Source organism: Hemiscyllium ocellatum, chromosome 37 (genome assembly GCF_020745735.1).
Source record: "Hemiscyllium ocellatum isolate sHemOce1 chromosome 37, sHemOce1.pat.X.cur, whole genome shotgun sequence".
NCBI lineage: Eukaryota > Metazoa > Chordata > Chondrichthyes > Orectolobiformes > Hemiscylliidae > Hemiscyllium > Hemiscyllium ocellatum.
The window spans coordinates 7,764,714-7,780,921 of NC_083437.1; the positions used below are offsets into that span (position 1 = coordinate 7,764,714).

At 43.0% G+C, this 16,208-nt stretch overlaps 1 protein-coding gene across 2 annotated transcripts in view; it reads right to left on the reverse strand.

The window, feature by feature from the left end:
* The window catches only part of alpl (alkaline phosphatase, biomineralization associated), a 126,138-nt gene that overhangs the window by 11,989 nt on the left and 97,941 nt on the right, over positions 1-16,208 (reverse strand). For both annotated transcript variants that reach the window (XM_060852345.1, XM_060852344.1), the window contains one exon: positions 7,667-7,858. In XM_060852345.1, the coding sequence (XP_060708328.1) occupies positions 7,667-7,858 (192 nt within the window). The remainder of the gene's footprint in view (positions 1-7,666; positions 7,859-16,208) is intronic.

Sequence of the window (16,208 nt, forward strand, 5' to 3'; positions counted from 1 at the left end):
GAAGCAGAGACAGACATCAAAGGTATGAATTAAATGAGCCAGACAGATCAAGATTCCTCCCAAAGCACAGCAGGGATCGCTGTAACTAAACAGTAAAGCAACTCACACAGAGCAGGACTCAAAAGCAGAGAATGGACAAGCCATCACCTTATCTGTTTTTGGTATACAGTCAGTTCTGCTATAACACAGTAGTTCCATGTTACAAGAAAATTGCAAAGTAGCAGCACCATTTAAACTAATGGGGACAGAATCGCATTATAACCAATACACACTTTAAAAGTTCGCACTTTAGAAACAGTCTCTCCAATTCATCAATTGTATTCTAGTGAATTTGCAATAACGAAATGTGATTACAGCATATCAGAACTGAGAGAGGGTTAACAGCCATGGACACCAGGAGAAATCTCTTCTTTTTCGTAGACTGGTGCAGTGGAAATTTTTATGTCATGCTTAGCAGACACATGACATTAATAACTTGTGTCATATTTCTGTAGTATACTGGTAATCACGCTTGCCTAACACACGAAAGGTCTCTGATGCGAAAGTGGGCAGAAACAGTAGTGTTCCCTCGCCTGCTTGCTGGTAGAAGGGAATGCTACTAGCTATTTGGGATGGCACGGCAGTTAGCACTGCTGCCTCACAGTGCTAGGGACCCCGGTTCAATTCCACCCTCAGATGACTGTCTGTGTGGAGTTTGCACATTCTCCCCGTGTCTGCATGGGTTTCTTCTGGGTGCTACGGTTTCCTCCCACAATCCAAAGATGTGCAGGTTCGGGTGGATTAGTCCAGAGGAAATGCAGGTTTACAGGGATAAGGTGGGATACCCTTTGAAGGGTCTGTGCGTACTTGATGGACTGAATGGCCTGCTTCCACACTGTAGGGATTCAATGCAAAAGGAATTCTTTAATAATAGCCTGGAACCTACTGTTGCCAAGTTGGGTGAACAAACTCTGTTGTGTGTTGACATTAGCCAGACAAAATCATTTTGGATGAATGAGTAATAAAGCTGGGTCAAAGTGACAGCAAGAGATAAAAGGATGATAGGAAGCGAGCCAATGCAATGTTCCTCATTGGAAACTATTAAGGCAGCTAATCGTTTACCACACTGCCAGGAAGGGTTCTTCTTCAATCTCAGTACAAGGCAACAGCAGAGTGTGCTTTGTGGAGGTGATGCCAAAAGGCTGGATTACAGAGCCTGTACCTAATCCCTGGGTTTGGAAATAAAGCACATCCCAACGCCGATAGTCTCTGCTATTCCCATCATCTGTTGATATCAAATCACGCCAGACTCACTTCCACTTTCACTTAGTTGCCATAGTTTGCAGATTCAGGTTATGGGCAACATATAAATTCATTTGTGGATATAAGAAAGTGCAACAGGTGCCTTATAACATGGGACAGAAGGGATTGACAGAAAAAAAACAGCTGCATAGTGCCAATCCAATTGTGTGTGTTTGTGCCCGTGCATGAGAGAGAGAGTGAATGAGTGAGAGATTAGTGTGTGTGTGAGAGAGACAGACAAAGAGATAGTGAGATGTTAGTGTGTTTGTGTCTGTGTGTGAGAGAGAGAGTGAGTGAGAGATGTTACTGTGTGTGTGAGAGTGAGAGAGAGAAAGACAGAGAGTGAGAGAGAGAGAGAGTGAGATGTTAATGTGGATGTGAGAGAGAGAGAATGAGTGACTGAGATGTTTGTGTGTGTGTGTGTGAGAGAGAGAGAGAGTGAAAGAGAGAGAGAGTGAGTGAGTGAGATGTTTGTGTGTGCGTGTGTGTGTGTTAGAGAGAGAGAGAGAGAGAGTGAAAGAGAGAGAGAGAGAATGAGTGAGTGAGATGTTTGTGTGTGCGTGTGAGAGAGAGAGAGTGTGAGTGAGTGAGATGTTAGTGAGTGTGTGTGTGTGTGTGTGTGTGTGTGTGTGTGTGTGAGATGTTGGTGTGTGAGGTTTGATCCACTGGCTGTGAAGCACGTAAAACCCTTCTGGAGTGCCCAGTTTCAACAGTAGCATTTAAGGACAATACTCACTGCAAAAGGCTGAGGTGTTGCAGCATATCAAGGACTGCAGCAGTGTCAAGAGACAGCAGGGGGAACTGAAATATTTTCAGTAAAATAATGTTGAGCGTTCTAAAGATTCCAGCAGTACTTCTCCACAGCACAAGGAGGGAGGTATGTTTAATGATATCTGCTCACAAGCAGCACTGAGATGGCATAGGAGGTGAACCATGGTGATGGGAGCCATTTTGATTAAAGGTGTTACATGGCAACAGTCACAAGTATTCCAAATCCAAGCTTCAGTATTTCCTCAGACTGTAGTATATGGTGGCTCAGTGGTTAGCACTGCTGCCTCACAGCGCCAAGGACCCAGGCTTTGATTCCAGCATCCGGCAACTGTCTGTGTGGAGTTTGCACATTCTCCCCGTGTCTGCATGGATTTCCTCCGGGTGCTCCAGTTTCCTCCCACAATCCAAAGATGTGTAGGTCAGGTGAATTGGCCATGCTAAATGCCCATAGTGTTAGGTGCTGAAAAGGTGGTGCTGGAAAAGCGCTGCAGGTCAGGCAGCATCCAAGGAGCAGGAGAATCGATGTTTCGGGCATGAGCCCTTCTTCAGGAAGGGCTCATGCCCTTCTGATCTCCAGCATCTGCAGTCTCACTCTCTCATAGTATTTTAGGTGCATTAGTCAGGGGTAAATAAACGGTAGGAAAATGGGTCTGGATGGGTTACTCTTTGGAGGGTCGGTGTGGACTGGTTGAGCCAAATGGCCTGTTTCCATACTGTAGGGATTCTAATGTAATTCGAAGTCTGACTGCATGGCATGTGAACGAGGCACAGTATACATGATCACAGGAAGTGATGCAATGTCACATGATCTCACTGCTTTACAACTTCAAGGTAAGATAGTGTCAAGTGTACCTTAAATAATGGTGTTTATACTTTTCCTTACACCTCTGTAAATATTCTTTAGAAGCACACAACTAACAATATTATATTGTACAGAACACCCACTGTTGGGCAAGAACACTGAACACAACGTTGAGTCAATGAGACTTCATGTCCCCCTCACACCCTTTACAGACCTAAATTAAAAAAGGGTGAATTTTGGCGAAGAATATCTGAGCCCAAAAATTATCTTAGAATTCTGCATTTTTCAGGCATTTCTGACAATTTCCTAGAGCCAATGGGAGAGCCAGTTGTGACTGTTGCTATGTAACACCTTTAATCAAATTGGTCCTCATGACCATAGTCCACCTCCTATGTCATCTTGGTGCTGTTTGTGAGCAGATATCATGAGACGTGCCTCCCTCCTTGTTCTGTGGAGAGGTACAGCTGGAACCTTTAGAACACTCAGCATTATTTTACGGGAAATATTTCATAGCTCTCCATAACCGCCACTTGAAGGGACAACAGTCACCTACTTGGAAAGGCCAGGTCATGCTGGAGGGTTTGTTCGCGCTGCAAGCTCACCCAATTAACATGAAGGAGTCACCACCTTGGATAAGATGCACTGTCAAATGACTGTATCTGCTGTGGAAAACAGGAACAGATGTATTTCTATCCCCAGATCATCCCAGTAATAACTCGTAGCCCTGTCAGTGAAGGTCTCCAGGTGATACGTTCGAGCTTACTGGACTGTAACCCAGGAAACTAACTGCTTAAAACACAGCAGCTACCCAGTTAATTTGTGGATATTGCAGACCATAAGTGGTTGAACAGAATGCTCAGACGCATCCACAACAATTCACATTTGCAGATTGATCGTCTAATTAAATTTGAGTTCTGAGGCTGATCATTAATACACTTCCCAGCAGATGAATTGAACAATTTAGTTCAGGTCATTGGGTCAAAACAACCAGACCACATTGACTTTAGCTTGCAGTCAGCTTAGGAGTGGAAAATACCAAATTGAATTGCAGAACAGTTCGAGCATGGGGGAAGCCATTCAGTCCATTTAACCCGCGCTGGTGTTCTGCAAGAGCAAGTTCTACTGCTCTCCCTTCACAGTCCTAACCCTATAACCCTGCAAATACTTGCCCTTCAGGTGCCTAGCCACTTCCATTCTGAAAACCACAATCGAATCTCAACTCCCAATCCCTGCATTCCAGATCCTCATTATTCACTTAATTGAGAATAGTAGGTTTTTCTCATGTTGTCTTCAGTTCTCTTGCAAGTCACTTTAAGTCTGTATCCACTCATTCTCAACCCTTCTGTCAATGGGTATATTTTCTCTTTATCTACCTTCTCTGGATGCCTTAGGATGTTCAGCAATCGATTAAAGATCTACTCAAACTTCTCTCCTCTAACATAATATGTCTCATGGTCAGAATGTCATTATCCCTTAAAGAGATACGTTCATGTAGTCACTATCCCTTTAAGAGACTTGCTCATGATGTTATCGCTGCATATGACTTGAAGGTAGAAAGCCATTTCATATGACCTCAGATCATCTAAAGCATCACACACTATTGGCAGCAATTTCCTCTCTTACAATCTAATACCTTAGTATTAGCCCAGACACTAATGTAATGTTTGTACACAATAGTTAGTTGTAATAATTGTCTGTTAGATTCTTCAATACCATCATATAGTCCTGTTTCTGATGTTACGAGAGATAACGTCAGGTAAAGTACCATGCTGGAGACAAAACCACAACAAAAACAACCTGACATTCTCTTATTAATACCCATCATCGAAGGAGCCTTTCCTGTGATGCATTGGATTTTACTATGAATTAAGTGACAAGATAAAGTCTATTCCCAAAGCGCCTGGAGCCACCTAAAATATAAAGTCATTTAATTCCAGGAAAAAGACAACATATCAATAACATTTAAAGCAAAACACTATGGATGCTGTAGATCTGAAATCTGAGATTGCTAGAGAAACTCAGTAGGTCTGGCAGCATGTGTGATGAGAGAAATAGGGTTAACTTTTAAAGACTACTATGACAGTTCTGCAGAACTTCTTTTACTATCCTGGTCAACCTTCCTCCTTTAACAGCATTAGTTACCTTGCCATTTATCGCATTCAGTTTTGTGGAATCTTGCTGTGTATGCATTGATTGCAGCATTTTCCTGCATTACTAGGATTACAGCTCCAACATGGCCATTTTCAACATTAATCCAAACTTGACCTTTTACATTCTGCTGCAGTGATGATCTGGAGTAGAACTGTTACCGTAATCCAATGCCTGTTTCCAATAACGTTTCGTTCCTCAAACTGAATTGATATGTAGCTGTGATACTCAGTTAAGTTGCTTTCTCTTACATCAAGTGAAGGTGATTGGGGATTCAGTCTTTAGTGAGGGGGGTGGAGGTGGTTTAAACTGACTATAGAGGGGTATGGTTTGGGGGAGGGGATATGTAGGCTTTCAAAGCAAGGCAATATGGTTGAATTGCAGGGTAGCTTGTTGGATACTAACACCCAGAGTGGGACAGGAGGTAGAAACATATCAGCAATAGGATTAAAGAGGGAACAAATGATAAAATGGTGGAACTAATAATAGGGCCCTGCCTCACAGCGCCAGGGACATGGGTTTGATTCCAGCCTCGGGTGACGGTGTGGAGTTTGCGTATTCTCCCTGTGTCTGTGTGGGTTTCCTCCGGGTGCTCCGTTTTCCTCCCACAGTCCAAAGATGTGCAGGTCAGGTGAATTGGTCATGCTAAATTGCCTGTAGAGTTAGGTGCATTAGTTAGGGAGAATGGATCTGGGTGGATTACTCTTCAGAGGGTTGGTGTGGACTAGATGGGCTGAAGGGCCTGTTTCCACACTGTAGCTAATCTAATCTAATCTAATCTAATCTAATGCCTCTGCTTGAATACACATTGTATTTGGAACAAAATAAACAAATTAATATATAAGTTAAAGGTTAATATATAAGCTCATATATAAGTTAACAGCTATGGTCTGATAGCCAATATATAGACATGGTTACAAGGAGATCAAAGCTGGGAACAATATGTTAATGGAGAAAGTGAGGCCTGCAGATGCTGGAGATCAGAGCTGAAAATGTGTTGCTGGAAAAGCGCAGCAGGTCAGGCAGCATCCAAGGAATGACTTGGATGTGGAAAACGAATGTGCCTGATGAAGTTTGCGATGACACAAAAATAGATGGAAAGGTTAATGGTGAGAATAACATGAGTGTGCAGAGGGATATAGACAGGTTAGGCAAGTTCACAAAGACATGGCAGATGAAACGTAATGTGGGAAATTACATATTTTTGCAGAAAGAAGAGGAACTGAATATTATTTAAATGGGGAAAGACCACAAAAAATATGCAGCACAGATGGATTTGGAGTCTTGATTTATAAATCACAAGAAACGAGCTTATAAGTTCAGCAGGTAACGGAGAAGGCAAATGGAATGTTGGTCTTTATTTCAAAGGGAATGATGTATAAGAATAGAGAATCCTTGCTAAAGCTATATTAGGCCCTAATCTGACCATGGCTGGAATACTGTGAATGGTTTTGGTCCATTGAATTGGAGGCACATCCCCACAGAAGGTTAATGAGGTTTACCTCGGGTATGGAGGGAAGTTCTTATCAGAGGTTGAGTTAATTGAGCCTGTACTCATTAAGTCTTGAAGATTGAGAGGTGACCTTATTGAGACATAAGTGATTCTGAGGGGATTTGACAAGAAGAGGTTGTTTCCCCTTGTGGGACAGTCTGGGACCACAGAACATAAACTCAGAATAAGGGACCAGTTTATACAGAGATGAGGAGGAATTTCTTCTCTCAGAGGATAGTGAGTCTTTACCACAGAGCACCGTCAAACCTCATTAAGTATATTCAAGGCCAAGATTGATAGATTTTTAATCAATAAAAGTATCAAGGGAAATGGAAAAAAACAGGAAAGTAGAGTTGAGGATTATCAGATTATTCATGATCTCATTAAATGGCAGCGCAGACTCAATGGACTGAATGGCCTATTTCTTCTTTGACATCTTATGATCTAAGATTGTCAAGACATCTGCAGCAAATTCCAGTAACTCGCATTGGGATGCAGATCACTTAGTACCTAATAGAATAGGATCACAGGAAAGAATGACTTCCTTTTCCATGTTCAGAATTAAATGGCAGTCACTTTGGAGAAGCATTTGAACTCAAAGCTGTGTGTGAGGAAGGGAATTGGTGAAATACAATGACTTTGCTTCAGAACTGGAGACTAGAACTCTCTCAAAGGTTGCCAGACCTGCTCTAACTCTTCCTGTTTTTATTATTATAGTCAATAATCCTGGTATTTCTTTACCAATTGAGACACCTTTTTCGCAAATACTAAGAGACCTCCATCAATAAATGCCTCAATTTAAAATTTTCCACCCTGGTTTTCAAATCCTTCCTTGTTCTCACTCCTTCCCAGATCTTCCAAATCTCCAATCCTCTGGGAGTCTCGTGATTCTTCAAATCTGACCTCCTGCACTTCCCCAGTTTTAATCTCTCTGCCATTGCTGGCTGTGTCTTCAGGAGTCAAGTCCATCCTCTCTGGAGTTCTGTCCCTTTGACTTCCCACCTCTCTATCTCTCTTTTGTCTCCTAGCCCGCTACTTCAAAACCCATGTCTTTGACCAAACCATCGGTCATCTGTCCTAAAACCACCGCCTGTTGCTCGATGGTAAATTTGTTTGACAAGGCTTCTGTGACGTTTCCTCCTGTAAAGGATTGCTACGGTTGTTGAACTCACCAAATATGTTGCTTCCCCGAAAGGTGTAGCCACCAAAGGTAAAAACGTGAGAGTGGTCTGCTGTGATAACCGTTAATGTATCTGTGTCTCTGGTTAAGGAGCCAGCCCTCCCAATGGCTTTATCCATCTCCACAGCTTCATACAGAGCCATCTTGGCTTTCCCTTCGTGATGTCCATGGTCTATTCTGCCACCTTTGAAAAGGAAAGATTCAGTCATTGCCTTGGACTTGGGAGTATCTCTTAAATGTTTCAACTTTAAAAGTAAAGGATTTACCCTTCCATGCTAGTAAATAACAACTTCAGAAGGGCAAAGATCCCACCAAGGTAGAAAACAGTGATTTTTTTTTAATTCTTTCACAGGATGAGGTCATCATTCCAGTGAGGAGTCAACCACATAGCTGTCGTTCTGGAGTCATGAGTAGACAAGACTGGTTAGGAATGGCAGATTTCCTTCCCTATCATGAACCATATGGTTTTTTTTCTCTCATAATCATTTTGTGGTCATCATTAGACTCTTAATTCCAGACTTTACTGAATTTAAATTTCAACACCTGCTGTGGTGGGATTTGAACCCAGGTCCCCGGAACACATCCTGGTTCCCTAGATTAGCAATCCAGCAATGATACTACCAGGGCATTGCCTCCCCCAGAAATATCAGCATGGGGGGAGTGGAGTGGCTCAAAATCAGCTTCCTCATGAGGGAGTCTGGATCAACAGGGAGAGACTGTTCCTCCTCATGGAAGGAGGGAGAGCCAGAGGATATAGTTCTACAAGAATTTGCAAAAGACGCAATCAGTTGGTGAGAGAAGACCCTCTTTTTTTCACCCAGCAAGTAGCTCATGTCTGGAATGCATTGCCTGGAAAAGTAATGGAGGCAGGTCCAGTTGAGGCATTCAGGAGGGGCATAGAAACAATGGGCGGAGTTACAGAGTAAAGGCAGTTCTATTGCTCAGAGAGTCAATGCAGCCACGATGGACCAAATGGCCTTGTTCGACATTTGTCATTCCCAATATTTTCCCCCCCGATGTGACCCCATTTCAAAGGTTCCTGTGATCCCACAGTGAAAGCTGGTAAAAGGAGGAGGTCGGAGGGGGTGGGAGGGTGTAGGGAGGGAGAATGATTAGAGTATATGAGCAGGAGGGAGGGACTGGGCGGATGGCAGGTGAGATGGTTAGTCTCCTTTCTAATTGCGGGTACTGGGGTGGGGTGGGTCCGCAGGGTGAGAGTAATGGGCATTAAAGCTGCTGAGCTGGTCCTGTAAATGACATTTTCACAGACTCTGGTTATGGCACCATTCAGGCCTCAATGAATCAGCCAAATCAGAAGAAACAGATACATTCATACTGGGGGGGGCGTCCTTGGAAAGGGAGCGCGTGGTGTGTATCAATATTCTTGATGCCTTTAGAGAAGTGGGCACCCTCGGGGTTAAAGTGCTTTATTTCCCTTTTCAACTGCATTTAGATTGAGCTCCCTCCCCCTCTCCCTCACCTTTGATGGTCTGCCTTGCCCCTAATGGGCTTTGTATGTAAATGAATCAATTGGATGCATGGGTGAGTTACTGGTGGTGGTTATCGGTTTGGTGATGGGGTCAAAGAAAATATTCAGTTGTGTGTAAGAGCACTTCTGGATATATATTTAAAAAGACAAGGACATTTAAAGAGGCTTCGCAGTTGTCAAATTCATTCCGAGCATCATGAAGATGCCTCAGAGCTCTTGAGTCCACCATTGACAGTTTGGGAACTGCTGATGTGTCTCATGGAGAACAGATGAGATGCAAAGTCTGGTAAAAGGAGTCGGAGCAAAAGTCAGAGGGGCTGAATGGCTTACTGCAGTTCACCATCCTCACTTCTGCAACAAGCCATTCTTCATTGGCTGTCGAAAGGTACCAGGGAGTGATATGGCTGAAGGTGGAGCTCTGCACAGCTCAGGTACACAGTACCTTCTGTGGCTTTGCTTGAGGTAAATTGGAAGGTATGGTCATTTAGAACAACAGCGGTGTTACCTCAGGCGTTTAGCAAGGCAGGGATGTGTGACTTTATCTGTGAGCAGAGAATCCTACTGGACCAGCCATTGAGAAAGTTGCAACCCAAGTAGATCAGAAAAGTCTGGCAGAGCTCAAATGGTGGTTCTGCATGTTGAGATTCTGAACTAAACACGACATTTGGGGAATTCAGGGTAAACCGAGAGAAGATTAATGAAACTAGGTGTGGAGTCGGAAACAATAAACGTTGATTAACTCTTGAGGAGGGAGATGGTGGTGTGGTGGTAATGTCGCATGGATTGCTGGCCCAGATAAATACTCTGGTGCTGGAATTAAATTCAGTTAGTAAACTCTGGAACTGATAGCTAACCTCAGTAATGATGGCCAACAAGTCAGCAGTGATTATTGTCAAATCTCATCAGCTTCACTAATACCCTTTAGAGAAGGAAATCTGCTGTCCTTACCTGGTCTGGCCTACATGTGACTTCAGCAGGGCAGTCAATTCTCAAGTGTCCTCTCAAGCGCCATCACACTTCCAGGACAATTAGGAATGGAAAAAAAAATAAAATCCTGGCTTTGCTAGCAAACACTGACATGAAAGGATAAAGAAAACAAAACAGGATTGGAAGGCCTTCCAGACTCCAGGATTTATTGATAAGATCATCACTGGCACTGTCTTCTTTATATGACTGACCATGATTCAGAAACTTGGTGCCAAATTGGTCACATGTACAGATGGCACCAAACCAGACAGGTGAGCTGATTGAGAGAAGGAAGCTGAGAAATAACTGAATGCTCTTGAGAATGGGATTAGAATAGTTGGACGCTTGGTGACCAGTTTGGACATGATGGGCCGATGGGCCTCTTTCTGTGCTGTAAAACTCTTTGAGTCGATAACAAAGGTGTAAAAGAGCAGAGTGGCAGCAGATGGATTGGGATGCAGGCATGTTGAAAGAGCTTGAAATAGGAAGGAGATAGAGGGTTACGTGTGTTTGGGGAATGGTGCTGAACCAGCCAGGCAGTGAAGAAACTGCAGAGCCTTTGTGGATGTGGCACTAGGCAGCAAGATCCAGTAACAGCCAGAGAGGAAGCCAATTGGATAACATATGACACACACAGCCACAATAGTCAAATAAAACAGAAGCTGTTTATCAGGCTGTGTTCTGGTCAGACTCCAGCATTCCTGCAGCATGTAACAGTCTTGCAAAGGACAGCACAGCTCCCTCAATCTTTCATTGAAAAGAAAAAGTACCGTGGACAATGGAAATCTGAAACCAACACAAAGGACATGAGAATTCTCTGCGTTTGTTACACATTCTTTCATTTTTGCAAACACCATCACATTCGTGTGAATTTTCCTTCTTGTTTTTGACCTTACTCCTTTGTCTCGCTCTTAGTCCACACACACAAACTCTGGATAGTAAGTCAAGTGACCACTTACTGGGATCCTTCATTGACAATGGCACTATACACAGGATTCTGTGACTGTACACAGGAATCTGTAACTACACACAGTAATCTGTAACTGTACACAGGAATGTGTAACTGTACGCAGGAATCTGTAACTGTACGCAGGAACCTGTAATGGTACGCAGGAATCGGTGATTGTATACAAAAATATGTGACTGTACGCAGGTATCTGTGACTGCCCACAGGAATCTGTAACTGGACACAGCAAACAAACCTGAAAACTGGTAGTCCCAGGAGAATTTAAATGACTTTTCACCATCACAGTTGATCCTTTTTATGTAAGTTTGCGGGTGACTGGGCCACAGCTACACCAATACCTGAGGCCGATTCAGGAAGTTCAACCTCCTCTATACATTCTGCACTTTATTGTAACCAATTAAACACACCTTGAAGGGGTTTATTGTCTTTTTTTGAGATCTGCACTCCCAATATGCAATCTCACTCAGTGGGAACACATTTGGGCGGCATGGTGGCTCAGTGGTTAGCACTGTTGCCGCACAGCGCCAAGGACCCGGGTTGGATTCCAGTCTCGGGTGACTGTCTGGCTGTGTGGAGTTTGCACATTCTCCCCGTGTCTGCGTGGGTTTCCTCCGGGTGCTCCGGTTTCCTCCCACAGTCCAAAGACGTTCAGGTTAGGGTGAATTGGCCGTGCTAAATTGCCTATAATCTCCAGGGATGTGCAGTCTAGGTGGGTTAGTCATGGGAAATGTTGAGTTACAGGGATAAGGTAGGTGGTGGGTTTGGGTTGCATGCTCTTCAGAGGGGTGGTGTAGACTTGATAGGCTGAATGGCCTGCTTCCACACTGTTGGGATTCTATGATTCTAGATCTAATGGACTGTAATTGGTGAGGCCATTTTTGGAGTAATGCATACAATTCTGCTTGACCTGCTACAGAAAGGATGTTACTAAACTGGAAAGGATGCGAGAAAAGATTTACAGAGATGTTACCGAGACTGGAAGGTTTGAGTTATAAGGAGAGGATCTATAACCTGGGACATTTATTTGCCCTGGAGCAGAGAAAGCCAAGGGTGACCTTATAAAGGTTTATAAAATCATTAGCGGCTTAGGTAAGGTAAATGGTCAAGGTCTTTTCTCTGGGATGGGAGAGTTCAAAACTAGAGGTCATATGTTTAAGGTGAGAGGGGAAAGATTTTAAAGGACCTGAGAGACAACTTTTTTCACACAGAGGTTGGTACATGTATGGAATGAGCTATCAGAGGAAATGGTGGAGGCTGGTACAATTACAACATTTAAAAGGCATTTGGACTGGTCCATAGGAAAGGTTTAGAGATAAAAAAAAGAACAAAAGAATTACAGATGCTAAATATCTGAAACAGAAACAGAAATTGCTGGAAAATCTCAGTGAGTCTGGCAGCATCTGTGGAGCGAAATCAGAGTTCTGTTATTTCCCAGTTCTGAAGAACGATCACTGGACCCAAAATGTTAACTCCGATGCTACTAGACCTACTGAGCTTTTCCAGCAATTTCTCTTTCTATTTAAGGTTTAGAGGGATATTGACCAAATGCAGGCAAATGGGTCCAGTTTAGTTTCGGAAATCAAGTCAACATGGATAAGAAAGGCCGAAGGTCTGCTTCTGTGCTGTATGCCTCCATGACTCTATAATTAGTGATCTTCTTCACTGGAGTCCAGGACAATCCAATTTTAATCAGTCATATTCCCCATCCATGATATCCCAGACCAAACATATGATAATCCACTCTTAATTCCTCACACTCCTGTCACTAACCCATAATACTTCCATTATGACTCTCACTCAGTACAGTCCCAAATCCATCTGGGACATTCCAGTTTGAAATTCCAAGTTTGGAATCTCTTATTTGTGCCATCACTACCCAAAAGGAAAAACAGGAAAACTGGCAAATCAGATGTACTCACACTGAAATGGAGCTGCAGTTAACCTGTCCATTTCCCATGATCACCGTTTGTTTCCTGTGATGAAGTAGGTCTATTTCCACGTAATCAATGTCACCTGACTCCACCCTGTTTTCAGCTCATCAATTCCTGAATTCCTGGGTCGCATACCTTTGTTACCTCTAGACTTAGCATCTAATGCAATCCTGGCTGGTCACCCACATTCTCAACTTGCTAACACTAATGCCATCCAAAGCTGTGTTGCTTGTGCCTTCATTTGCAGCCAGTCTCAGGCCCCCAGGAGTCTGACAGACCCACAATGGATTCTAGTCAAGTAGCATCTTGATGATAAAGTTCTCACCCTTGTTTTCCAAAACTCCTCCATAGCCTCATCCCAACCCATCTCTGTAACCTCCTCAAGCCACCACAAGCCTCTGAGATAGCTGCACTTACTTACTCTTAGTTTTTTGTGTATCCCTGATGTTACTGGATCCACCAGTAAATGGACATGTCCTAAGTTAACTAGACCTCTGGTGCTGGGATTCTCTCTGTAATGCCCTTTCCTTTTCAAGCTCTCTTCACTCCTTTCAGTGATTCCTTATACCATGTTTACAATCACAAAATCAAATATTTCCTTATGTGGCACACAACATTTTGTTTAATGCTCCCGTGAAGCACCTCCAGACATGTTATCATTTGGAGAGTGCTACTGAACCAAATGTTGCTGTCATAACCCTAACCATTGATAATCATTAATTAATCCTACCAGTCATATCACTCACCAAAACACCAAACCAAATCCAAACAAAAAACTAAGTCCTAACTCTTAACTCTAATCTTAACACAAACCCAAGCACCGACCCAAACTCAAATGAAATGTAAACCCTAACCCTAACCCAAAACCTAACCTTAATCCAAACGAAACGTCTGGAAATGAACCTTCCAACTAAGAGAGCAAACCTACATGCAGAACCTCAACCTGAGCTACAAATCTACTCTAAACTCTCTAACCCTACCTCAACCGCTAAATTTAATTCAAACCCTAGTCAAAGCACTAAACCTAACTGAAACGTGACATCAGGCCAAACCTAACCCAAATCTTAACCCTAACTCAAACCCCAACACTGACCCCTGACCCTGACCTAGGTCCCTGCCCTTAGGACCCTAGCGTTAGCTTTAGCCAAAGCCAAAACTCTAGCCCCAGCCAAAACATTAATCCAAATCCTTACTCTAACACCAAAACTAACACCAACCCTTACCCTGACATAAATTCTAATCCTGATATAAAAGCTAATCTTAAAGCAATCCTTCACACAAGATCTTACCTAACCTCTAACCCTAACACAAAAACCCAAACCCTAATACAAATGCAAACACAAACCCAATCCCAAATGCAAAGAGGGACCCTCACCAAAATCTAACCCAAACTCAGACTCTAACCTAAACCCTAACCCTAAACCTAACCCTATCCCTAACCCAAACCCTAACCCTAACCCTAAACTCAAATCTAGCCCAAACTCTAACCCAAACACTAATCCAAGCTCTAAACCTAACCCTAACCCAAACCCAAACTCTAAACCTAACCCAAACCCAAACTCTAACCCTAACCAAAACCCTAACCCTAACCCAATCTCTAACCCTAAACCAAACTCTAACCTTAACCCTAAGCCAAACTCTAACCCAAACTCTAACTCTTACCCTAACCCAAACTCTAATCCTAACCCAAACCTTAACGCTAACCCTAACCCTAATCCCAAATTTAGCCCAAAGTTTAACCCAAATACTAATCCAAGCTCTAAACCTAACCCTAACCCAAACCCAAACTCTAACCCTAACCCAAACTCTAACCCTAACTCTCACCCTAACCCTAACCCAAACTCTTACCCTAACCCAAACTCTAACCCTAACCCAAACCCAAACTCTAACCCTAATCCAAATTCTAACCCTAACCCGAAATCTAACCCTAAACCAAACTCTAACCCTAACCCAAACCCAAACTCTAACCCTAACCCTAACCCTAAACCTAACCCAAACTCTTACCCTAACCCAAACTCTAACCCTAACCCTAACCCAAACTCAAACTCGAACCCAATCTCTAACCCTAACCCGAACCCAAACTCAAACCTAACCCAAACTCTAACCCTAACCCAAACTCTAATCCTAACCCAAACCCTAACCTTAACCCAAACTCTAACCCTAACCCAAACCCAAACTCTAACCCTAATCCAAAGTCTAACCCTAACTCGAACCCAAGCTCTAACTCGAACTCAAACTCTAACTCGAACTCAAACTCTAACCCTAACCCAAACTCTAACCCGAAGCCGAACCCAAACTCTAACCCTAACCAAAGCTCAAAAGCCAACACAAGCCCAAATTCTAACCCAAACACTAACCCAAGTCATAATTCTAACCCAAACTCGAACGCTAACCCAAGCCCTAACCATAACCCAAAATCTAGCCAAAACTCAAACCTTAACCCTAAACCTTACCAGAATCCTAAACATAACCCTCACCCTGTTCCAATAGCTGGGACTCAGCACCAGATGTACAAAATTAGAAGATTGCCTGAAACAAATTTCCCCCTTGACAACTCTATAAATATCACTTAACATCCTCATCTAATTTAATATAATGCCACTAGTTATTTTGCAAACTGGTCAAGGAGTTTCAAAGGAATTTTTAATGTCATCAAATATGTTGAAATCTAAACTATGTAGAGTGAACTTTATGACTGTGTGAAAATGGAATGGGTTAGACAACATCTGTAATTATTTAACTGACGTAAACAACATGAGCAATATGTGTTCCTGAGAGCCCCTTCTGTTGTACACATACATGAATGATAAATAGTACTGAAGACACACTCAAATTAACTGTATGATTCTACCCAGATGGCAAAGGCTGAAACCTATTACTCTTAAGTCATTGTTATACGACAGGCAAATGTCTCAGGGAGCAGATCATTGCCAGGTTTACAGCCTGTGTATTGTTCATTCCACTTATTGAGGGCTGCTTAATGGAGACAACAGGAGTACCACCTACTAGCTAGAGAGCCAGATCCTCTGGGGAAGGGGATGGGACGGTGGTATCATCACTGGACAATTAAACCAGAGACTCGGGCAATGTTCTGCAGACCTCAACTCAAATCCTGCTATGGTACATCGTGGAATTTGAATTCAGTGCAAATCTGGAATTAAGTGTCTAATGATGACTGTGA